This window comes from Saccopteryx leptura, unplaced genomic scaffold (genome assembly GCF_036850995.1).
Source record: "Saccopteryx leptura isolate mSacLep1 unplaced genomic scaffold, mSacLep1_pri_phased_curated manual_scaffold_18, whole genome shotgun sequence".
In the NCBI taxonomy this organism is placed as follows: Eukaryota; Metazoa; Chordata; class Mammalia; order Chiroptera; family Emballonuridae; genus Saccopteryx; species Saccopteryx leptura.
Window position 1 is genome coordinate 501,923 of NW_027095700.1, and position 26,580 is coordinate 528,502.

At 38.1% G+C, this 26,580-nt stretch overlaps 1 protein-coding gene and 1 long non-coding RNA gene across 7 annotated transcripts in view; both read left to right on the forward strand.

The window, feature by feature from the left end:
• LOC136386873 (uncharacterized) overlaps window positions 1-26,580 on the forward strand; it is a 265,786-nt gene that overhangs the window by 172,260 nt on the left and 66,946 nt on the right. The window lies entirely within an intron of this gene.
• Window positions 1-26,580, forward strand: part of LOC136386878 (zinc finger X-chromosomal protein-like) — a 100,782-nt gene that overhangs the window by 61,380 nt on the left and 12,822 nt on the right. For 2 of the 5 annotated variants that reach the window (XM_066358008.1, XM_066358010.1), the window contains exons 1-3: window positions 9,710-9,783; window positions 10,304-10,397; window positions 16,428-16,991. In XM_066358008.1, the coding sequence (XP_066214105.1) occupies window positions 10,337-10,397; window positions 16,428-16,991 (625 nt within the window). In that variant the 5' untranslated portion in view covers window positions 9,710-9,783; window positions 10,304-10,336. Of the gene's footprint in view, window positions 1-9,709; window positions 9,784-10,303; window positions 10,398-16,427; window positions 16,992-20,745; window positions 20,789-26,580 lie in introns of those variants that run through there. The other 3 variants (XM_066358009.1, XM_066358011.1, XM_066358012.1) reach the window with 3 other exon arrangements.

Here is a 26,580-nt window from a genome sequence, read left to right on the forward strand (position 1 = left end):
TTTACTTAAGGTCCTCAATTTCCTCAGGGACATAGTAACCCTATAATTCCCTGAGGACCCTTTTCTTATAATTCTTGACTATTATGGCTAAAGCAGTGGGTGTAGAAGGGGCCAATATACCTAAATCTTCTCCTCAGGTCTGGCTCCAGGTAGGAGGCGGGGATTCCCCAGAGCCAAAGCAGAGGAGGGCAGGGGGCTGTAGCAAGTTGATGATATCCTCTAGTTTACTGCGCTGTTATCTTTTGCCTGACCAAGCAGTGGCTCAGCGCTTGAGCTAAGAAAGAGGTTTCTTTGTTATATACACTATAAGGGAATCAGTCAGGGTGCCTGGGATTCCCAGTGCCCAAAGGGGAGGGGCAGGTGCCCGAAACTGTGAGGCAAGCCTGCTGCTTCTCATTTTCTCTGCTGCTTCTCCTGCAGTCAGCTGCAGCCTGGCTGCCTTTTCTTTCTCTGCCTCTGCTGCTGTACTGGGCTGCATTCTGACTGTGCCACCTACTATCACCAGGTGGGTGCTGGTGATAGTACACTAGACTCTCTATGTTTTCTATGGGTCTAGCAATCCTTGGTTTGGCCAGTCTGCTCTTAAGTTGGCCATTTTAATTTACAGAGAGTTCTCAATGTATCTTCTTAATATTAATTCTTACCCTTTATTTTCTAAATGGGTAAAAATTCTTTGGGTCAGTAGGTGAATATCTGAATATCTAAAACTAGTTTCTACTCTATACTTCCTCCAGCACTCTCTTAGGTCTTTAGTTAGTTCCTATAATTTGTGGCCTTGTTTACGAATTTCCCTTAATATAGTTCTTAAAAAATTTCTTAACATAACCTGGTCTTCCCATGGCTATGTCAATCCACACATCTATATATGGCATCTGGTCAGGGTGCAGGAGCAGATAGACATTTGCCCTGACAGCAAAGAGTGTGGGTAAATTGAAAGTGCCCTCTGAGGGCCACCCTACACCAAAGGTTGGCCATTCTAGTTCACAAAGAGTCCACAACATGGCGGAATCAACAGGAGTCCCATAGTCTCGTGCCCTGCGAGAGAAATCAGAAAAGTTATCGAGCAAGCACTGAAGAGGCGTTAGGGCAGTAGATTGCCCCTGACCCATGGCCCTTGACTCTCAAAGGAATCCTGTGAGGAAGCAACGGGCGAAGCAGACAAACAAACCAAATATGCACACGAAACAAACAAAACTTCTAAACCAAAACCAAAAGGGAGAAGGCAGCATCCTGCGTTCCCCAACCGACCGGGTGGGGAGAAATTAGGTGGCGTCCTGCCTGCTCCACTACACCCTTTTCTAACCAGAGCTCTGTTTCCAAATATTCAAAGAGGAAGCTTCCTTACCAAACAGTCTCGAGACTCCAAATGTTTCAAATCAGTCAAATTCAGTTTCCAAACGGCAACTGCCGGAGGCTGGCCAGCTACCAACGTCTGCTGCAGCCCACTCCATGAGGAGGGGTCTTACATGGCCTGTCTCACTGGGGCCTCCATATGTTACATCTTAGGAGACAGACCACAGCAAACCCAAAGTGGATTTTATACGTTTTATTGCAAACCCGCGCAGGGACTGCGGGCAACCCATGCAAGGGAACACTGCAGCCCCGAGCTTCTAAAATGGCTCATTTTTATAGGGTGGCTATCTAGGCTGAGCAAGCAAGCAGTGTTTACAAGGGCGGGAGGGGTGTGGTTAGCTGACCTCATTCTTGGCTAAGTCTCTAGGGTAAGGCTTCCTTGATCTGGGTACATAGAGTTTAGTGGAAAATATTGCTACATTTCTAACGGTTGTTTATCTTTTTGCCTCCAGCCATGTACTGGATGTACTCAGTTTTCATGGCTGGTGGCCTGCACCGCTTGTCCTAAGATGTCACAGTTCTTAAATTAAGTTTTAATCCAATTTGGTCCTGGGAGGTGGTAGTTGGAACGTCCGCCTGTCTCATCGCCATCTTGGAATCCCTGTTTTTCTCTTTGTAAAATGAATAAATTTAAAAATGAAATTCTCTTTCCTTAATTTTGACAGCTTTATTATAATTTTCCCAGGAAAAGAATGTTTGGCTGAAATTTTAGAGGTTCGTTATTTATAAACTTAGTTTTTCAAATTTTCTCAGTTTTGGAAAGTTCTCAGTCATTCCTTAAAGCTTTCTGCCTGTTTTCCTTTTCTGCTTTTTGTATAAGTTCTCTTTAATGGTATGGTTCATGAAGGCTCTGTTTACTCCTTTACCTTCTTTTTTGTTTGTTCACCTCTGATTAAACTGTATTAAAACCTGTTTCTACTTCACAGTTACTTATGCTTGGTTCAGTTTATTGAAGCTTTTTGTTTTTTCATTCTTTTTATTTTATTCTTCATATTTTTTTAGGTCCAGAATTTATTTGCCTTTTTAATGAATTATTTTGTGTTGTCTTATAGCTCATGTTTTTGTAAAGAACTATTTCAAATCTTTTATGGGAAATCATAGACTCTCTATTTATTTGCAGTTATTTACTAGAAAATTATTGTGTGCGTTTGATGTCATTTGTCCTGAATTGTTTCAGTTTCTTGAAGTCTTATATTGTTGTCTTCATGTTATCAGACTACAACTGGTCTGGGGTTTAGGTCACTCATTACCACAATATCCAGTAAGTGGAGACTGGGTCTGAGGGGTTAACAGGTGTCTTTTTTTTTTTTAACAAATTTTATTTATTTATTTATTTATTTTGTATTTTTCTGAAGCTGGAAACGGGGAGGCAGTCAGACTCCCGTATGCGCCCGACTGGGATCCACCCGGCACGCCCACCAGGGGGCAATGCTCTGCCCATCCGGTGTGTCGCTCTGTCACAGCCAGAGCCACTCTAGCGCCTGGGGCAGAGGCCAAGGAGCCATCCCCAGCGCCCAGGCCATCTTTTGCTCCAATGGAGCCTCGGCTGTGGGAGGGGAAGAGAGAGACAGAGAGGAAGGAGAGGGGGAGGGGTGGAGAAGCAGATAGACACTTCTCCTATGTGCCCTGGCCAGGAATCGAACCCGGGACTCCTGCACTCCAGGCCGACGCTCTACCACTGAGCCAACTGGCCAGGGCCAAACAGGTGTCTTTAATCAAGATTGCCAGCAACTTGAGAAGACAGACGGCATATCGTAGCCCAGAGCCTGCCTTGCAGACTCAGTTGCAAGAGCTTATTATATCCTTTTTCAGGTAAGGTTAGTACAATGGGGGGCATGCAGTTAGTCATAAAGTAGGATAGCTGTTTCCCAGCTTGTAAGAGTGATCAAACAGTATGGCTGGTTTACAGGATCGTAATTTCTTCTCCATGGCTTTCTGATCTAGCCGTGTTCTTTATTGCTTTTTGGGCACCAGTCATCTCCTCAGGAGTATGGGTGCATCGGCTTCAGTAGTTCTCCTGAATTCTTGGGTGGGGGCGCTAAAGAAAATCTAGGAAATAGATTACATTTTGTGCACTAGCAACCACATGTATGTATTTTATATATGTTCTATATAACATATACACTGTATGTTATTAATTATATAGTGCATATTACTGATATCTTATTCACATTTGAAGAATCAGTCATCTCCTGTAGTTTTTGCTTTTTTGGTTTCTGGAGAGAAATACTTCCTATCAGCCCTGCTAGATATTCTGTGGCTTTCTCAGACCTTTTTTATAGATTTGCCTGTTCCACACAACTTGCTCCCTCCTTAATGGAATTCTTAAAATGATATGCCTGTTCTCAATCTTGTAAAGCCAAGCTTGGTACTGAGAGCCTCATGCTTGCTTTCCCAGGGCAGTGTTGAATGCTTGAGTTTGTATGGTTTTATCTAACCCCAGAGTCAGTCTTGCTGTTGCTGCTTTTGCACTATTTTATAAGGGACCAGCCATGGGTGTTTGCATGAGTAAGCCTCATGGAGCCCTGGGGATGGACATTGGGCAGTTGGGGTGATTATAAGGCAGGGTATCCCAGCACTTCATGGGTGGGTTTCCTGATGGAGTCATGGAGCAGTTAATAGGATTGCATCCAATTTATGTCCTCCAGGAACCTGGGCTACTGGTATACTGGTACCTGCTCCAAAGTTGTGCCTAACCACACAGTATTTCTAGGTGAAGTGAGAAAGGAGAGGGAATTTTTGACAGCGTCCTGCACATATGGGGATACCAGAGCTTACTGACAGTCTTGACAGTCTCTCACTCTCTCTCCTTGGGAGAAGTCAGACCAAGAAGTGCTCTTTTGGACAGTTTGTTGCCTTGGAGGGAGGAGGGGTGATTGAGTACTGTGAAACTAGTCTTCTTTACCTACTCCAATGTGTCCAATCTCAGTTTATTTTTTCCTTTGCTATTGGAGTTCTGGAACTTTTTTGCTGGACTCTTGGAGTTCCACAAGACTGTTTCCATTTATGGGTGATGGTCTCAATCAGTGTTCTTCGGGAAGAAGACAGTAGAAAACATTCTTCCATCATGATTCAGATTGAACTTTTATTAGCATTACTAGGGTTGATTTTTTTAGGGAAATCTGAAGAAAACTCAACAAATCACTTCTATTTTTAATTGGGTTATTTTATGAGTTTTATTTAATTATGTTTACAAGACATTTTTGCATTTATTCTTTTCTAATCTTATTTTAAAGAGGTAAAAGAAGTACAGAGCCAGAGAGTTTGGGGAAGAGGAAGCAATGACAACTTATTTAGAGCACAAGTACATTTTCCATTTTGTAGTTGTTGAAAAATATTAATATCACTGTCATAATGGTAAATGAATACTCAGTATTTGAACACTAAAATATAAATAACTATGACAAATACAGTAAAGAAAGATTAAGTGCTGTGGAAATTCAGAGGTGTCAGGATCTAGCATTTGTGTATGTGTGTATGTATATGGAGGAAGAAAATGTAAGGGATAATAGTGGATATCAGACAGATGATATGAAAGAAGAAACCCAGGTAAAAGAAACGCATACAGAGTTTTGATTTTAGGGAGACAATGGGTAGTTTTGTTTGGCTCAAGAGAAACAGAAACAGAGATATTGGAGTTGGGGAGTGGGGAGGAGAGGTAGATGAGTAAAGGAAATTATGAAAATAGTGGGAAGGCAGTTAGAGCCAAATCTCATTGGATTGTAGGCCAAGAATTTGAATTTTATATGGAGTCATTAGGGAACCACTAAAGCATTTTTGAACACAGATCAGACATTTAAATCACTTAGTACTCGAAATTTGCTTTACTTGATATGGTGAAACATTAGATATAAAAATGGTTATCAATGAAGGAAGATAAATAATAAAAGAGGGGAGAAAGAGAGAATGCCATTCTGTGAATGGTCATCTAGGGCAGTGGTCCCTAACCTCCAGGCCGCGGACCGGTACTGGTCCATGGGCCATTTGGTACTGGTCCGCAGAGAAAGAATAACTTACTTACATTGTTTCCATTTTATTTATATTTAAGTCTGAAAGATGTTTTATTTTTAAAGAATAACCAGATTCCCTCTGTTACATTTGTCTAAGACTCACTCTTGACGCTTGTCTCGGTCACGTAATACATTGTTGCTAAAATTAAACCCATAAAAAACTAGCAAAATGAGTGAAAAAATTCCATTGAAAGTTTTTTTGCGAAGTGGAAAAGGGCCAGTGAGGAGACCTACGACCTCGAAGAAAAAGAAGGCTTCATTTAACTGACAATACCAGGAGTCCTACTTGAAGTATGGATTTATCGCAACTGGTGATTCTCACACACCAAGGCTGCTCTGCATAATATGTGGCGACCAGCTAAGTAATGAGGCAATGAAGCCTTCAAAACTGCTTCGCCACTTGGAGACCAAGTACCCTACTTTAAAAGACAAGCCTTCTGAGTAGTTCAAAAGAAAAAAGCATGAACAAGAAGGACAGAAACAATTACTGGTGGCCACTACATCAATAAATGCGAGTGCACTGAGAGCATCATACTTGGTGGCTAATCGTATTGCTAAGCCTAAGAAGCCATTCACCATTGGTGAAGAATTGATCCTTCCAGCCACTAAAGACATTTGTCGTGAACATCTAGGAGAGGCTGCAGTTAAAAAGATAGCACAGATGCCTCTTTCGGCTACCACCATCAAATGGCAAATTGAAGAAATAGCAGAGGACATTGAATCATAATTGTTGGAAAGGATTAAATCACTGTGGTATACTCTCCAGGTTGACGAATCTACAGATATTGACAATAAGGCAGTGCTACTTGTTTACATGTGTTATCTTTATCAAGAGGACATGTATGAGGATATGTTATGTGCACTATCATTGCCAACCAAAACCACAGCCGCAGAACTATTTAAATCGCTGGATGACTATATCAGGAAAACTGAAATGGTCTTTTTGTGTCAGCATATGCACAGGTGGAGCTGCTGCCGTGACCAGAAGGATGTCTGGTTTAACTACTCGGATTAAGGAGGTTGCACCTGAATGCGACTCTACACATTGTGTCATTCACAGTGAAATGCTGGCTATCTGAAATATACCTCCGGAACTTAACAGCGTATTGAATGATGTTGTTAAAGTCATTAACCACATCAAAGCACACGCCCTTCACTCGCGCCTGTTCGAGCAGCTTTGTGAGGAAATGAACGCAGAGCACAGACACTTTCTCTTATACTCAGAAATAAGATGGTTATCCGAAGAGAGGTCCCTGGCCAGAGTGTTTGAATTACGAGAGCCGCTGCAGAGATTTCTCTCAGAAAAAAGTTACCGCTAGCAGCACATTTCAGTGACGAGGAATGGGTCACAAAACTAGCTTACTTGTCCAACATATTTAACCTCCTCAATGAACTGAATTGGTCACTTCAGGGGAAAATGACAACTGTCTTCAGGTTGGCAGATAAAGTAGCTACATTTAAAGCCAAACTGGATTTGTGGGGATGACGCGTGAACAGGGTATATTTGACATGTTTCAAACATTCGCGGGAATTTTGGAAGAGACTGAGCCCAAGCCTTAATTGTCCCAGCTGGTGCATGATCACCTGTATTTGCTTTTAAAAGAGTTTGAATGCTACTTCCCAACCATAAAAGACCCACGAATTGCCAAGGAATGGATCTGCAATCCATTTGTCAACAAACCAGGTGAATCCAGCGTGTCTATGCAAGATGAGGATCAACTACTGGAGATCACAAATGATGGCGGCCTTAAAAATATGTTCAAGACTACAACTCTGCCGGTGTTCTGGATTAAAGTCATGGCAGAATACCCCGAGATCGCCACAAAAGCACTAAAAACCCTGTTGCCATTTCTGACATCCTATTTGTATGAAGCAGGATTTTCTGCAGTTACAGCACCAAAACAAAATTCGAAATAAGACCGGACACAAGCAACACACTTCGGGTGTCATTGTCTCCCATTACCCCTAGATGGGACCGTCTTCTTGCAGAGAAACAAGCTCAGGGCTCCCACTGATTTTAGCATTATGGTTGTTGAGCGATAGGTTATTATCTCTCATTCTATATAAACATTATAATAAACCCTTAACTTACAATATTTATAACAATGGTGAGTTGTATTTTTCATGCACTTTATATTTGTTTTTGTGTTGTATCTTATTTTTAAGGCATGTTTAAACATTACCATAGCGACTGGAAAGTGTTTGGAGGCAGAGAGGATGTTACTCATGTTATGTTGTTGGTGCGACGTTAAGAGGACACTTCTAATTAAGTTGCATAGGAGTACACAGTGTATTCATGTTTATTGTCGTAGGTTCATGATTGGTAGTGAGCCTGAAACTATCATATTACATATTGATGTCAGACATGAAACGTTGTCAGAATAACAAATTTAAATACAGCCTGAATAATGAGGACATGCTCATTCCTCCTTTAACTTAGCCCAATAAATATCGTAAGTTCGACAGTTATATTTAAAAATACCACAGTTTTTTTGCCAGTCGCATTTTATTTTGTGCATTTATCCGTCCCACCCTAAAAGCCGGTCCATGGCCCAAAAAAGGTTGGGGACCACTGGTCTAAGGGAAAGACCAAGGTTGATAAGAAAGCAGTGGAGAGGAGACAGCATAGTCTAGCTCCCTGCATGAAAGAATGGGCAAGCTAGTAGTGCAGGCACGCTAAATTTAGAATTGGAATATAGCTGTAGGAACTATATCTATATAGTTCTTTGGTACTTGGCTCTGGAGTATTTTAGGGTGGCAGGCAGAAATGTTTGCTTGGTACACGGTTGGGAGTGGGGACTCAGATTGATTTGTTTATCAAAGATACACTAACAAAGGAGACATGCTCTCTGTGGAAGTTAGCTAGTTTTAGGAGAGGCTCTTGTCTTCAGGATCAAGGTCCCAAATGAAGATCATGTACAATGCTGAAAGTAAGAAAATATACTCGGTATAAAGTATTAATTGAAACTTTAACAAGAATACTGTGAATACTGTGAACAAAAATGATCAACATTTAAGAAGGTGCATCAAATACAGTGTGTCTGTAAAGTCATGGTGTACTTTTGACCGGTCACAGGAAAGCAACAAGACGATAGAAATGTGAAATCTGCACCAAATTAAAGGAAAACCCTCCCAGTTTCTGTAGGCTGATGTGGCAGCATGTGTGCATGCGCAGATGATGATGTCACACTGTGTATACAATGGAGCAGCCCACAGCCATGCCAGTGGAGATGTGGACGGTACAGAGGAAAGTTCAGTATGTTCTGTGGCTCACTAAATTCAAATCCGTGACCAAAGTGCAATGTGAATATTGGTGCGTTTATAACGAAGCGCCACCTCATAGGAATAACATTACTCAGTGGGATAAGCAGTTGAAGGAAACTGGCAGTTTGGTGGAGAAACCCTGTTCTGGTAGGCCATCAGTCATTGACGAGTTTATAGAGGCTATACGAGATAGCTACCTAAGGAGCCCTAAAAAATCTGTGTGTGAGCCCACATCGAACTGCACTGAATAGGTGAAACTGGGAGAGTTTTCTTTTATTTGATGCAGATTTCACATTTCTATGGTCTTTTGTTGCTTTCCAGTGACCAGTCAAAAGTGCACCATGACTTATGGACACATTGTAGAATAGCACTGTTGAACATATGTATTTCCCCATGTATAAGATGTACTTTTCCTAAAAAGTTTAAGGTAAAAAAACTGGGTGTGTCTTATACAATGGTTATTGATTTTTTACTTGCATTTCCCGCTTTTTTGTGCTTGTTTTTTGCACTCACTGTTGAAGACAGTGATTCGTTATCAGACACAGATGAGGACAAGCTAATGGATGGGAGTTTTGACAGTGATGAAGAGTTTTATAAATTTTAGGATGAATAAAACTTGAGTTCAACACCTTATGTAATACATTTCTTTTCAAGTTTCGGGTCCCAAAATTAAGGTATGTCTTATATATGGGATCGTCTTATACATGGGGAAATATGGTAATAAAAAAGTGAGAAAGTAGATATAGGAAAGCCAATCAAGAGATTTGTGCAATACTTCAAGTAAATTATGTCTTCTGTTAAACTTTCCCTTTCTGCTTCTTCCATCTACTCGCTTTTGAGACATGTATTTAGGGTCTTTGTATTCTTTGGATTGTAATTTTTTTAAAATATCTGTTTCTCCTGCTAGCCTTAGCCTATTTTGGTAAATAACATTCAGCTGTCATGTTTATTATATTTTTATTCACTGAAGGAGAGGGAGAACATGTATGTTTGTAACTCTTGCTAATGGTTTCAGATATCTCATAGACAGGACTTTGATTTTGTTGTGTTCAGAGATGAAGTTGTTTTTTATCTTTTTATAGCTGGTACCAGTTCAGCTGTGGCATGGAAAATCTATAAATATGTATACTTTGAGAGTTATTTCTACAATTCCCAGGTCAGTTAAGAGAGCTCATTGTAAGCTATGCAGAAATCTCATGATGTTTAACCATTATTATGAATTTTGAATTTTTACCATTTTGTAATGTATTCATAGGAAGTTGCAGTCTACATTAAATTTAATGATGTAATGAAGTCTTGGTGATACTATCCCAATAAGCCAAAAAGGTGTTAAAGTTGACCCTAAAAGAGTTATTGGGCTGCTGAGGAAGCAAGAGTGTTTTGGGAGTCTTTTAGGGTGTAAGAAATGTTCTTCATGTTAATCTGAATGATAGCAATAAAAATTTATTTATAAATTATTAAGCTAAACACTTCAGATTTATTATTTTATGTAAGTAATATTGTGATACTGTTATTAAAACAAAAACTTCCATCATCAATCTACTTGATATGTTACTGGAAATTAGTATGTTCCTATTGATAGGTTTTTGATCAAGAAATTTGAGCATTTCAGAAATGTAAATATGATGACATTTTAAACATTAAAAAATTAATGTTTGGTATACTTTATTCCCTAGTTTAGAAGCTGTGACTAATGAGAATCAAAGACCATGGATGAAGATGAACTTGAATTGCAGCCACAACACCCAAACTCATTTTTTGATGGAATAGGTATATCTGTTTTATGGGTTGTTCTACTTTTCATTGCCAAAATATAGAATTGCTAGAGCATGAATTACTAGATCTTATATTAATTCATACTTAAGTAACTTGTTACCTTGACAACCAGTAATACCATGAACAGTGGAATCTTAACATTTCTCTTTGGTAATTTTTGTCTTCTGCAGCTACACCACTAAGTCCAGAGAACACTGTGAGGACACTGAAAGTGTTTCTTGTTTTGTTCTTTTATAAACTTTCTACTACTGCCATAAAACATTGCTACAAATTTAGTAACCTAAGCACCAGTTTGTCACCTTACAGTTTTGTAGGTCAGAAGTCTAGATATGGTGTGGGTCTAAATGTTGTAGTTTCACTGTCAGAATCAAGGTGTTGATGGCTACATTTCTTTCTGGAGCCTCCAAAGGAATTTTACATTCAGACTTTTGGTCAGATTTAATTCCTTGAGGTTCTAAGATGGAGATTCTTGTTTCATTACTAGCAAGTGCCATTTTTTTTTCTTTTGAGACAGCTCATATTTCTTCTTAAGTTTTACATGTGGTTCCCTTTGACAAAAGTGAGTTGAGTCTGTCTCATTCTTTGAATTTTTTAAACAGTCCTGTATAACATCTTCCTAACTCCCACCACAAGCCCACCAAAGATAATCTACCTGTCTTACATCAATAACCTTCTTTACAGTTGTAGGTTTCTTTTATCATGTCACATAACATAGAGTATTTATAAAATCTAAGAGTTAGGTTTTGGATATCTTTCAAGGATTATTCTGTCTACCGCTGTCTGTATTTGGTCCCCAAGCATCCAAGATATATATCCTTCCCAAATGTAAAATCCATTCAGACTTGCCTGAGGTTCTCAGATTCAACATCTAAAATTCTTATCTGAAATTAAGTAGCTCAAAAATTTCAGATATCTTCTAAATTGTGTGCTCTTAATTCTCTAGTATATAGTTCATTTACTATAACACAGGCACTAATTCCTCTTTATCTATGAACCTATTGTAAAGCTAAAGAAACAAGTTATTATTTTCCTAAAGAAATAACAGGACAGTTTTGAATATTCTGATTTAAAAGGGTAAAAAGGAAGATTAAATTGTTTTGCTAGTCCAGAGAATTTCTGAAAGCCAGCCAGGAACATTCCATTATGTTTTAGCCCTGGGAATAATTCCTTATAGTTTATGGCTCTCTCGAAATCATCCTGTTTTTTCATCTAAGCTAGTAAGTATTTGCAGCTGTGTAATTTTTATCAAACTTTTTCCTGCCCTCCCTAGAATTTGGGAGTCCAACAGACTTCTTTACATTGTACTATTTCTACCCATTTTAATCCAAGTTTTATCATTGTTTATGATGGTTTACATTTTTAGAGAATGTAGTTTATCTGCTGTGTTACGGGGATTTAGTTTATTAGACACACTCTTTCAGAGAAAATCCCATTCTGACTTCTTTTGAGATGTCTGAGGGATGATGTTCTTAAGCTTCTTTGGTTAATGTTTCCTAGTTAAATGAGGTACACCCTTCATGGCTTCAAAGGACATTATATTTTGATCTTTTAGAAATATGGGAAGAGTTGTAGAGTCACATACTGGTTTTTCTTTAGAACTGTGTTTTTCAGTATCGAGTCTGTATATTATTGCCAGTTCATCAGAAATGTGCCGGTCCACAAAAAGAGTTAACCACCCCAATGTTGTATGAAGATTATATTAGAGTCTATAATCATTGGGTGTACAACATTGGGGTGGTTAACTCTTTCGCAGATCAGCACGAAATTCCTGGTAGACTGTTGGTTAAAAATCATTCAAGAACATTCTTTCCTGACAACAAATGTCCCAAAGTGTAATATTTTTGCTCCCCCCTTTTGCCTTCTGTATGGGCTGTTCGAGCCAGGGCTGAGAACTTCCTAATTGTTAAGTTCTGCAACATTTCTTTTTATCAATTCTTCCTACTGTTTAACTTCCTTTTGTAGGATTTTACTTGAAGAGCAAGAAGAAATCAGGCTTATGTCTTTAATATTCTACTAAAATCTTTTGAGCCAAGTATCCTAATTTATTGTTATAATTTATGCTTTCCAAATAACTGCAGGGTACAGTTTTGATAAGACACCTGCTACACCATAAGGATGTTATTTTTGTTTAGTTTCCTATATGATGTTTCTGCTTTGCTTTTAAGCCTTATCACTGTTATTAAAGACTAGATTCCTATTTTAACAGTCTATACATGACAACTTCAGTTTTCTAGTAAGTCCATGTAAGTTTCCTTTACCTTGCTCATTTTGTTTGAGTTTCTCACTGACATGAGTTGTTGACATTCATATTTCTACTAATGGAAATATCCGCCTTCAAAGCCACTTGACATTTTTTAGGTACTGTATTTCCCCACGTATAAAATTCACTCTATTTCAAAAATTTTGGGGTCTAAAAACTGGCAGTGTCTTATTTACACTGTGGTTGTAGGCTCCCATCCATTAGCTTGTCCTCCTTTATGTCTTCAATAATGAGCACAAAAACAAGCACGAAAAAGCAGGAAATGTGTTTTGACAGTGATAAGGAGTTGGATGAATTTTATGATGAATAAAACTTGAGTTCAATAACTTTATGTAATACATTTTCCCCCCAAAATTAGGGTGCGTCTTATACACGGGAGCATCTTCTACATGGAGAAATATGGTATATGTCCATTAGCACTCTCATTTCTAGTACCAAAATCTGTATTCAGTTCTGTTACTGCACCAAAAGTTAAAGTCAGCAGTTTAAAACAACAAAATTTATAGTCTCACAGTTTCAGTAGGTTGGAATACTATCCTGGCATAACTGGGCTATCTCCTTTGAATTTTATATGGCTGAATTCAAGGTGTCAGGAAGGTGGTGTTTCTTTCTGGGACTCTGGGTATTAATCTGAATCCAAGCTAATTCAGATAATTGTTGAATTTATTTCCTTAATAAGGCCAGGGTCTGCTTTTCTTTCTGGTTGTCAGCTGCAGTTCCGTTTATTGCTCCTTGCAGCTGCTTCTGTTTATGTTCCTTCTCATGCTTTCTGAAATAGTGAATTGAGTCTCTCTCAAACTTAAAACTGATTCAACTCAGATGCCAGGTGGGGAAAGTTCTCTGCTTTAAGGGTTCATTTGAACAATTGAGTCCACCTATATCATCCAGTATAATCACCCTGTTAAAGGATGATAATCTTACCTATGTCTGCAAAGTCCTCATGGCGTGACATATTTACAGTTCTGGTGATTAAGGCAGGGGTCGGGAACCTATGGCTCACGAGCCAGATGTGGCTCTTTTGATGGCTGCATCTGGCTCGCAAACAAATTTTTAATAAAAAAAAAGATGTTAAAAATATAAAACATTCTCATGTATTACAATCCATTCATTTCCTACCACTCATGTTCATGGTTGTGGGTGGCTGGAGCCAATCACAGCTGTCCTCCAGGACAACACTACATTTTTATTGAATAATGCGTAACATACACGGGTCGTTGTATGGCTCTCACAGAATTACATTTTAAAATATGTGGCGTTCATGGCTCTCTCAGTCAAAGAGGTTCCCAACCCCTGGATTAGAGCATGGATATTTTCAAAGGTGGGTAATGGAGTAGATGGGCTGGGGAGACTTCTTACTCTGCAATTTTTCATGCTAGTTTTTCCTTCTTGCCCAGGCAGTATTATCTGAACCTTAATCTGTAATATTAAACTGTTTTCCTTACTTTTATTGTTTTCTTTTATCAATCACACCAGACTCATCTAAAATAACATTTTGGATCATATCATTTCTCTATTTTCTGTTGCCTGGGAAATAAAAGCAAACCCAAGGTCCTCCACGTTTATAACCTTGTTTTCAAAAAGCTTCTCCAACCTTCTGTATCAGGCAGTTGGGATCTGGCTGCATTCCCCAGTGCATATGGAAATGGGGAAAAATAAAGTATTGAGTTCCATAATTCTATATACATAATATTGTGAAGTGATGGTACTAGATTTTTAATGAACTATTTACTATTACATACTCTTATGAGTTAAAACTCAGATTTTAATGATTTTTTTCATTGAGTGTTCTGTGATTGTATTAAAGTATAGTTACTTTTACCAAGAAACATAAGGTTATCGCTATGCTTTTTAAATCCTGTGTGTGTATATATGTTGGTGTATGTGTGTAGGATGATCTTACTGACTCACGTTTGATAAGGGCAAATGCAAAGTTATAATTCTTTCTTTGCTTGAACATAGTGAAGAAATAATGTGCTTCAGAAAGAGACTATAAGGAGGAAAACTCAGATATACTTAAACGAGCTTAATTTTGCCATAAGCAAGCCTAAGTGGGCTACACTTGCATTTTAGGTCTGTTTGTTCACACTTCTGGTGTTTGTTCATCTTTGAGCAAGTCACTTAATCTGCCAAGGCCTTTGTTTTAAAATATATTAATAATACTGAAACATCTCATTACAGTTTTTAGAACACTACCCGTAAATTCCCATTTGATCATCAAAGTAGTTTGGTGAGGTATGCATGGCAGATATTACTGTCTTCACTTTACTGACTAATAAACTCAGGAGGTTAAATGACTTGCCCAAGGTCACAAAACAGGTAATTGTCAAAACTGTTGATTTATTAGATTTTTTAACTAGTGCTTTTGTCACTAAATGTTTTTACTTATATATCTTTAAGATAGAGATTGAAATAATCTGTTTCTTCATGTGAATTATTATAGACACTGAAGACATGTGATCATAAAATATTTTGTAGTGCTACAGCAATGAAAGAAAACATTCTATCACTATTCTACATGTAATGCAACTGAATATTAACTAACTTTAAAAACTTTCTACAACTTTTATTATTCTTTGGCCCTTGTTGATCATGTTTGATTATTGAAGAATCTTGTGTTTTTCTGATGGCCTGGCCAGTGATACACAGTGATTGAGTTATGTACCTGCTTAAACTCAGCTACTCAAGGTCACAAGTAGCACTAGGCCATTGTGCAGCTTTTTAGGTGAGGCTTCCACATTTCTTTTCTCTAGATCAGTAACCAAGATACCAGATTTGTTTTTATCATATATTTTTGGTAAGGATATCTTATTTTGGTTTCCATTCATTTCATTTATTCCAAGTTATACAGTGAACAACAACACCCTGTGCTGTTCGAACAACTGTGTAATCTTTGTGAAGTCATTTAATCACATTGGACTCTTATTAATTCATCTCCCTACCTTTATTCCTAACTGAATATTGGACTAAAGTAGGGTTTCTTATATTATGAGGAACTGTCTGGGAGGTTGGCGTTTGGGACCAGAATATATCATCCTTGAGATTGGGGCAGGTCTGTTCTAACTGTTCTATCTTCCACCACTTTTTAGCAATTGTACTTTTATTATTTTGTCTATCCATAGATCTAACTAACCATGTGCCTTTCCTCTTTCCTCCATAATGGTGGCCTTCTATCTTTCTTTTAATTTATGTCTCAATCCTCTTATACCGAAAACTAGAGAGTAGTTTCTAAATTTCCAGCTGTAGGTGGGGGATACTAGTATACTATTATAATACAATAGAATGATGAGATTATAAAGGCTGAAAGAAAAAAGAAGGAAAGGAATCTAAGAGTGATGAAAAGAAGAAAACTGATGTATTGAAGGAGTTATGATAAAAAGGACAAATCAGATATGAAGAAAAACGGTTCGGTGGTTTCTAAATTTGTGTTACTTGCTTAATTTTTATTATCCTTTAAGATTTTATTTTAGTTGGGAACTTATATTGCTCTTCTAAAATTTTTTCTATATCCCATCATCTTTGCTTTTTTATTACTTCTTTACCTCTTAATTAATTAGAGTTGAGTAAAATACAGTTTTTACTTAAAATTTCTATTTTTTTAAATGAATCTGAAATAAGACTCCTATTGTCTTTAACCTGTTTTTAATGTTTGAGACAACTGAGGATATAGCCTCTTTTCCTGGTGCAAATTAAACAACATTTACATCATTTTAGATAGTCATGCATGCCTACCTGAAATTTGTCATTTTAATTTTTGTTTTTTTAAGGAACTGATGTTACCCACATGGATGGTGATCAAATTGTTGTGGAAGTTCAAGAAACTGTTTTTGTTTCAGATGTTGTGGATTCAGATATAACTGTACATAACTTTGTTCCTGATGACCCAGATTCAGTTGTAATTCAAGATGTTATTGAGGATATTGTTATTGAAGATGCTCAGTGCTCAGATATCTTAGAAGAAGCAGATATATCTGAAAATGTCATCATTCCTGAGCAAGTACTTTATTCAGATGTAACCGAAGATTCTTTAGCACATTACACAGTCCCAGATGATGTTTTAGCTTCCGACATTACTTCAGCCTCAGTGTCTATGCCAGAACACGTCTTGACAAGTGAATCTATACATGTGTCTGACATTGGACATATTGAACACGTTCATGGTAGTGTAGTAGAAGCAGAAATTGTGACTGATCCTCCAACAACTGATGTAGTTTCAAAAGAAGTATTGGTAACAGATGGTGCCTCTGAAGCTGTCATAGATGCCAGCGGGATTCCTGTGAACCAGCACGATGATGATAAAAGCAACTGTGAGGACTACCTTATGATTTCCTGTAAGTCTTGGGGTACAGTGATTGTCAAAGGTATTTTTGAAAGTTTTTTTCTTATCACATTAGGGTGATATTTTCATAACTTAAGTATAAGGTAAAATTAAGTCTCATAAACGTATAGTGTTGTTTTAGTTTGGGTCATTTAATTATGCATAATTAAGAAAAGTAAAATGGTACAAAGTAAAGAGTTATTACTATGTAAGAATGGACTAGTGCATTAGAAACAGACTGAAAAGAATAGAAATCATGAAAGATATGATTAGGCTGTCACCTGACTACCACTGAAATTAGAAAGGATTTCAGCTCAGAAGAAAAATCTTTGTCTTTATTAATTCAGTTGATTTTGCAGCTACTGTCTTTTTTCCATAGTAATTTCTCTTTTTCCTTCAAAATAATGATCTTATTTTAAAACATCAATTCACTATTGGCTTTGGAATTATATTAGTGTAAAATCTTGAAATAAAGCAGCTATGTACAAGCCTTTAAACATCTATATTTATTTTAGATTGATTAGACATTTAATGTCAGTGGTTTTATATTGTGTTTGCTGCTTCTTATAGGATGATGAATTTCTTGACTGTGTTTAAGTCATTATCAATAAAGACATAGCTAGACTTTTGCTTAAGTAACAAATGTTCTAGTGGTCCTGTTAATATATACCAACAGTTGTCTCTGATCTTTCTAACCAGTTTTAGATATGTTCTCTACATCAGTGGGATTCCAGTTTGCTTTTAGTTGGTCCTATTACTTACCTCCTGGTTTAAATAACTTAATTATCCTAAATTACCAGTTCATGTGATTAATAGTTGTTTGGAATCAAGCTTTATAGTATAGATAAGAGTTCAGAGTATTCCTATTAACTCTACATACAAGTCTTTCCCCTTCTGACTTTGAGCACATAGCACAGCAAACCTATTACAAACATTTTTGTTTGGAGAGCCAGCATTTATATACCTATTAAGTGATTTATTATGTCATCATGGCCCAGCATTGTGATGATGATAATTTTCTGCATCTAACTAAAGTTGCTTTATAGCTGTCAGTCTGATTCTGCTAATTTAATAAATGTTCATTGAATCTCTTCTCTGTTAGGCTTGTTCCAAATAAAGTGTTGAGTATTATTAAACATAGTAATAATTTACAATTATTCACTGAATGCTTATAATCTATTTTAAATAAAGAGTAAAAGGGAGCATTTATTATACTTACTTAGGATTTAATTTTAATACTATTTTAGTATAAACTGAAATACACATTTTATAAAATGAATTTATATAGAGATATCAATTTTATTAGTATCCTCTTGTCCTATGAAAATACTTTTTCTTGCTGTGTTATAATTTAATACCCTATTTGGAGAGGAAGAATGGAGAGCGCCTGTTTAGGGTTTGCAGGTAGAGTCTGATAGAAAATTATCATCCAGGCAGGTTGGCTCAGTGGTAGAGTGTTGGTTTGGCGTAGTGTGTGGATACCACAGGTTTGCTTCCTGGTCAGGGCACACAAGAGAAATGACCATCTGCTTCTCCACCCCTCTGCCTCCTTTTTCTCTTTATTTTGCCCTCCCCCCTTCCTGCAGCCATGACTTGAATGGTTTAAATCTACCCAGGTGCTGAGGATGGCTCTGTGGAACCTCTATCTGAGGTGCTAAAAATAGCTTGGTTGCAAGCATGGCCCTTGATGGGCAGAGCATCTGCCCCAGACAGGGGTTGCTGAGTGGATCCCAGGGTGCATGCGGGAGTCTGTCTAGCTGTCCTCTTCTCACTTGGAAAAGAAGGAGAAAAAAACCCCCAAGAAATTTATGACCCAATCTTATTTATATATGAAAAAGAAAATCAAGAAGCTATTACTGAGTTAGTTTTAATGCTTTTCATGAGAAATGGAAGCATTTCAGTTTCTTTATTCAACATATATAGATTAAAGAATCATGCCAATTTTCTTTTCTTTGAAATTTTATAAATCTATACATATAGCTTTTTATAAAGTATTTATAGAGTCCATCTTGGTAAACTTGTTCTTTTAAAATGATGACAGTTTATATTTTATGGTGGTGGTATATTGTATCAGAACACTACTGCTCATTGTTAAAGCCTAACTGCTATAGTCTAGATCAGGGGTCCCCAAATTTTTTACACAGGGGGCCAGTTCACTGTCCCTCAGACCGTTGGAGGGCCGGACTATAAAAAAAACTATGAACAAATTCCTATGCACACTGCACATATCTTATTTTAAAGTAAAAAAACAAAATGGGAACAAATACAATATTTAAAATAAAGAACAAGTAAATTTAAATCAACAAACTGACCAATATTTCAGTGGGAACTATGCTTCTCTCACTGACCACCAATGAAAGAGGTGCCTTTCCAGAAGTGCGGAGGGGGCCGGATAAATGGCCTAAGGGGGCCGCATGTGGCCCACGGGCCGTAGTTTGGGGACCCCTGGCCTAGATTCTGCTTTTGCTGTGAAATTGATTATATTTTTCTTTAGGACAGAATCTGATGCATCTTGTCCACTTAGGTGGACAAACTCTATGTATTTGGTATGAAATACTTGTTGAATTAACAAATATATTAACTTGATAACATTCTATGGATAGCATGCCTCTTGCAGGGCTCTTTAGGTGTTTTGATCAGTTGATTTATTTTTAGTTTCTAGTTAATTATTTCGTTTATAATAAATATTCAATAAAAAGAGGTTCAGTGAATGAATAAATGAAGCCCAGACTGTCATATCTAATGCATAAAGGCAAAGGATAAATACATTTTTTTTATGTTTTGTTTGTTGCTTCTAGTAGTTATTGGAATAGTGATGGTCAAATAGCTATTTTACATATTTTGAATTTTAATGTTTTTTCTACAACTAATTATTGGCTATGTATATAACTTGCTACTTAAGGTTCCTCTAGATTTTTTGGTTGCGTTGGGGGGAGGTAAGTTGACTGGTAAAACAATAAAATTTTAGAATTTTAACATTAAATATAAATAAGAAAAGACTTCTGGAGATTGAAGATTTTAGCAGAGATCAGGTTTTAAAATTTTTATGATGAAATTTAGGAAGATACGTTTGTGTATTAGACTGTCAGTGTTTTTTATGACTAAAGTATTTAGACCATATTGTAGCAGATACACATGTTCACAGGAGGTAAAGGCAGTAAAAGGAGATTGAAATTAAACTATTAGAGCAGTGGTCCCCAACCTTTTTTGGGCCACGGACCGGTTTAATGTCAGAAAATATTTTCACGGACCGGCCTTTAGGGTGGGACAGATAAATGTATCATGTGACTGAGACAAGTGTCAAGAGTGAGTCTTAGGTGGATGTAACAGAGGGAATCTGGTCATTTTTTAAAAATAAAACTTAAATATAAATATAAGACTTACATATAAATAAAATGGAAATAATGTAAGTTATTTATTCTTTCTCTACGGACCGGTACCAAATGGCCTACTGTTGTAGCAACGACAGTAATCTGACTATAATCAGGGCACTTGTGATTGGGTTTTAAAAATTGCAAATTGGTGTTGGCCAGTTGGATCAGTGGTAGATGTCAGCCTGGTCTATTGATGTCCTGGGTTTGATTCTCAGTCAGGGCACACAGAAGAAGCAACTATCTGCTTCTCTACCCCTCCCCCTTCCCCTTCTCTTTCTTTCTCTCTTTTTCTCTCCTGCAGCCATGGTTAGATTGGTTTGAGTGTATCAGCTGGGCACTGAGGATGAGTCCATGGAGTCTCTGCGAAACCTGTTTCAGGTGCTAAAAAAGAGCTCCCTTGGGATCATGGCTCCAGATGGGTAGAGCATTGCCCCAGGTGGGTGTTGCTGGGTGGATCCCGGTTGGGGTGCATGTGGGAGTCTGTCTCTGTATGTCCCCTCCTCTCAGTAGGAAAAGGAAAAATTGTAAATTAAATGGTTAAAAGAAATGTAAACATGATTTTGGAGAAAATGGGTAAGATATAGAAGAGAGAAACAGGAGATAAAACCCATATGCAGAAAACAAGAAACCAGCTAACATAATAAATGTATGGGAGAAAATTTTCTGTAACAATTATTAAAAATCTCAGCCCTGGCCAGCAGGCTTAGTGGATAGAGCGTCAACTCAGTGCATGGACATCCTGGGTTCGATCCTTGGTCAGGGCAAACAGAGAGAACAATCTGCTTTTTCTCCCCCTCCCTCTTTCCTTTCTCTCTCTCCTCCCTTATTGCAGCCAGTCAGCCCCAGGTGCTGAGGATAACTTGGTTGGTCCAAACATCAGCTTCTTTCAGGTGCTAAAATAGCTTAGTAGATTTGAGCATCGGCACCAGGTGGGTTGCCAGGTGGGTCCTGGTTGGGGTGCCTGTGAGATTCTGTCTCATTGTCTTCTCTCCTCTCAGTTAATAAAACAAACAAAAAATCCTCTCTATAATCAAAATCAGAACATTCGTAGAAATGAGTTTAAGAGCCATGGAAACTATAGCAGCATTACTGGGAGTTTATTTAAAAAGAAAAAGAGTCCCTGGCTGGTTGTCTCAGTGGTAGAGCGTCGGCCTGGCGTGCAAGGGGTCCCGGGTTCGATTCCCGGCCAGGGCACACAGGAGAAGCGCCCATCTGCTTCTCCACCCCTCCCCCTCTCCTTCCTCTCTGTCTCTCTCTTCCCCTCCTGCAGCGAGGCTCCATTGGAGCAAAGATGGCCCGGGCGCTGGGGATGGCTCCTTGGCCTCTGCCCTAGGCACTAGAGTGGCTCTGGTCGCAACAGAGCGATGCCCCAGAGGGGCAGAGCATCACCCCCTGGTGGGCAGAGCGTCGCCCCCTCGTGGGCGTGCCGGGTGGATCCCGGTCGAACGCATGCGGGAGTCTGTCTGACTGTCTCTCCCCGTTTTCGGCTTCGGAAAAATACAAAAAAAAAAGAAAAAAAAAAAATTTTGGCATTGAGTTTTGTGGCCTTTTCCTCACTCTATTTACATACACTCCTCTCAAAAATATATGTTAACTTTAAAAACAACATCTTTTGCCTGACCAGACAGTGGCGCAGTAGATAGAGCGTCAGACTGGGATGCTGAGGACCCAGGTTCGAGATCCTGAGGTTGCCAGCGTAAGCACGGCTCATCTGGTTTGAGCAAAAGTTCACCAGCTTGGACCCAAGGTCACTGGCTCAAGCAAGGGGTTACTCAGTCTGCTGAATGCCCGCGATCAAGGCACATATGAGAAAGCAATCAATGAACAACTATAAGGTGTCACAATGCGCAACAAAAAACTAATGATTGATGCTTCTCATCATTCCGTTCCTGTCTGTCTATCCCTGTCCCTAACTCCCTCTCTGTCTCTGTAAAAAAAGAAAAACCAAAATCTTTCTTTTCCCTTGAGAAACATCAATAGCCTGGCAGCTACTACAAAGGCAGAAAAATATTAGAACTCCTTCAAGTCCCATTTCAAGAGAATTGTCATTATTTGACCTTACTGATGGTTATTTTGGAAGACTCCATATATTAGGCTATCTATATTTCTTTGGAAATTCTGAGCTTATTAGTGAACAGTATTTTCTCATCAAAAAAAAAAAAAACCAAAAACCACCAGATAATTTTTGAACATCACTGCTAACTAAGTCAGTAGATATAGTTAGGGCAAATAATAGGTACTGTAAAGCTTAGGAAACTCTTTGGAATGAAACTCTTTGGAATGATAACTCCATGGGGAGTTATGAAAAGCTGTGATTCTTGAAAATGAGAATGCAGATATTGTGTCTATGGCAGGGAGAAACATGGCAAGGCCTTCAGCTCACATGTTTGATGAACCTTGAAGTTCTGACCAAGCAGGAAGTAAAGCCACTGTGTGGTATCAGTTGCCTAGCTATTTGTTAAAGATGTTTCAGCATGCACACAGAGCTCCTTTGCAAAATTGGAAGGATTACTGGTTGTATGGAAATCTCAGTTCAGTCAAGTAGTTGACCACTTAATCAGATTTGTAGTGGCTACAAACAGATTTAATAAGCAGATTTATGGAATTAGTTCATAAAAGTTATGATACAAGCAGCAATACCAAACCATGGGAATGGAAGAATCTGATCTCAAGCATTGCTAAATTATGAGATATACAAAGACACAAGAACCAAAGGAAACCATACCTAAAGAACTAAAGTAACGATGTTTCAAAATTAAAGGATATCAATAAAAAGAAATTTAAAAATAACCAAATAGAGATTGTGGACTTGACCATGGCTCAGTTAGGTTAATTAGTTAGAATGACATCCTGATATACCTAAGTTGTAGGTTTGATCCTTGTTCAGGGTACATATAGAGAATCAACAAATGAATGCATAATTAAAACAACAAAATTCTCTGTCTCTCTCCCTTCCTCTCTTACCTTCCTCTGTGTAAACTCAATAAATAAAAAAGAAATTCAGTAAAATAAGAAAAAAGAAATTATGGGCTTGCAAGTTATCTATGTAAAATCAAAATTTCATCAGAAGAGTCTGACCACGTGGTCCCAAACCCTGAGCGTGGGCTCATCTGGTTTGAGCAAGGTTCACTAGCTTGAGTACAAGGTCACTGGCTTGAGCAAGGGGTCACTCAGTCTGCTATAGCCCCCTGTTTAAGGCACATATGAGAAAGCAATCAATGAACAACTAAAGAGCCACATGAAGAAGTGATGCTTCTCATCTCTCTCCCTTCTTGTCTGTCTGTCCCTGTCTGTCCTGTCTCTGTCACAAAAAAAATTTCATTAGAAGAGCAAAAAAGTAGATTTTATTAGACAAAAGAAGGAATCAGGAAAGTTGAACATACATCAAATAATACTAACCAGTCCAACAAGAGAGAAAAGCAATGAAGAAAAATGATGTAAATGCATTGGTATGTAGAACACTGTTAAGCATGCCAACATACATATTGCCAGGAGGAGAGAAAAGAAGGAAATGGGCTAAAAGAACATTTCAAGGGGGAAAAAAGTGTAATAATAACTGAAAACTTTGCAAATTTGACAAGCAGTATGCATCTGTGCATATCAGCTAAGAAGTTCAGTGGACTTTAAATCAGGGGTCCCCAAACTTTTTACACAGGGGGCCAGTTCACTGTCCCTCAGACCATTGGAGGGCCGGACTATAAAAAAAAAACTATGAACAAATCCCCATACACACTGCACATATCTTATTTTAAAGTAAAAAAAAAATGGGAACAAATACAATATTTAAAATAAAGAACAAGTTTAAATCAACAAACTGACCAATATTTCAATGGGAACTATGCTCCTCTCACTGACCACCAATGAAAGAGATGCCCCTTCCGGAAGTGCTGCGAGGGCCGGATAAATGGCCTCAGGGGCCCGTATGTGGCCCGTGGGCCGTAGTTTGGGGACCACTGCTTTAAATTGTCAAAAGACAGAGAAAATCTTGACATCAAGTCACACAGAAGTGACTGATCACATAAAGTGATCCTCAGAAAGTAATAGGTGTTTTCTCATTCGGTAACAGGAGGAGAGAAGACAGTTGATATATTCAATATATTGAAAAATGAAAAAGGCTGTAACCAAGAATTACATATCCAATTAAAGCTTAAATAAATGGAGAAAATAAGACATTCTCAGGTAAACAAAAAGTTGCAGTGATCCATATCTGCAGTATTGACATAAGGATGGACATATTCAGTGAAATTGAGAATCCAGAAAATAATCCATTCATATATGGTGAATTGATTTTTCACAAGGTGTCAAGACAGACCAATGGGGAAAATGTGTCAACAAATACTGGAATAACTGGTTGTACACTTGTAAAACAATGAAGTTGGTTTGTTTACTACCTCAAGACAAAACAATTAACTCAAAAGTAGATTAAAGACTGAAATATATCAGGCTAAAATTCAGAGGAAAACATATGTATAAGTTATGATGAAATAGGATTAGGCAATGGATTTTTAGATACTGTACTGGCCCTGGCCAGTTGGCTCTGTGGCAGTTTGTTGACCTGGCATGTGGATGTCCTGGATTTGATTCCCGGTGAGGACACAAAGGAGAAGCGACTATCTGCTTCTTCAGTCCCCCTTCTCTCTTTCCATTCCACAGCCATGGCTCAATTTGTTCGAATGTATTGCTGGGGTGCTGAGGATGGCTGTGTGAAGCCTGCCCTCCAGGCACTAAAAATAGTGCAGTTGCGAGTATGGCCTACAAAGGGCAGAGCATTGACCCCAGATGGGGCTTGCCAGATGGATCCCAGTTGCAGCGCATGCAGGAAAACTGAAAAATAAAAAGCAAATTATGTACTTAGAAGATGGGCCAAAATAAGACATTTTTCTAAATAGGGAAAGTAGGCATATGAACAGTGCACAGATCATTAGTTAATAAGGGAATGTAAATCAAAACTATAATGAGATATGACTTCTTGTACACTGAAATGGGAATTAAAAATATGGAAAATAATGATGGCAAAAATGGGGAGACACTATAACACTCAAATTTCTGGAAATAGAAAATTGTATAGCCAGTTTAAAAAATTCTGGCAATTCATCAAAAAGTTAAACATAGAATTACTATATTTGATTCAACTATCCTAAGTATATACCCAGGAGAATTGAAAACACACATCCACAGAATAGATTTTGCCCAAATATTTATAACAACATTAATTATTTTAATAGCCCCAAACCAGAAACAACCCTTATGCCCATCAGTTGGTGAAATAAGTTTTAAAAATATATCACTGGCCCTGGCCAGTGTGCTCAGCAGTAGAGCATTGGCCTGGTGTGTGGGTGTCCTGGGTTCGATTCCCAGTCAGGGCACACAGGAGAAGCACCCATCTGCTTCTCCACCCCTCCCTTCTCTCTCTCTCTCTGTCTCTTTCTCCCCCTCTCTCCCTCTTTTCCTCCTCCTCATCCTCCTCCTCCTTCCCTCCTGCAGACATGGCTCAACTGGAGTGAGTTGGGACTTGATGCTGAGGGATGGCTCCATGGACTCTGTCTCTGGTGCTAAAATATTGCTCCGGTTGCAATGGAGCAAGGGCCCCAGATGGGCAGAGCATCGCCCCTAGTGGGTTTGCCAGGTAGATCCCTGTTGGGGTGCATGTGGGAGTTTGTCTCTGCCTCCTCCCCTTTCACTAAATCAAAAAATGTATTACCTACAATGCAATATTATTTGGCCTTATAAAGAAACACTCAGACTTGCTGCACTATGGATGAACTTGGATAGTGATAGAAATACATGGAATGTCTAGAATAAGTATTACCTATAAAGAAAACATAGACCAGTGGTTGTCTAATTGTGATATTGGTAGGGAAAGGGGTTAACTAAAGAATATAGAGATACCTTTCTGGGAGGATGGACATATTTTGGAAACAGGTTGGGATGACGGTTGCACAACTGAAAATTTTCGACAAAATATAGAATGGTACTTTACACACTGTAAAAGTGTAAATGCAATGGTATGTGAATTTTATTTCAGTATTAAAAAGACTGATGACTTATCTAAGAATTCTTTTAAGACATAGACTGATAAAACAAGTCATAATCAGAGTTATTTGGTGAACTTTAATGAAAAACACTTAATATGGGAACTCACATCAAATACAAAATGTAAGATAGTACAGTAATGTATTAAAAATTCTGATGAAACAGTAACCAATTTTATATTCAGCCAAATTATTT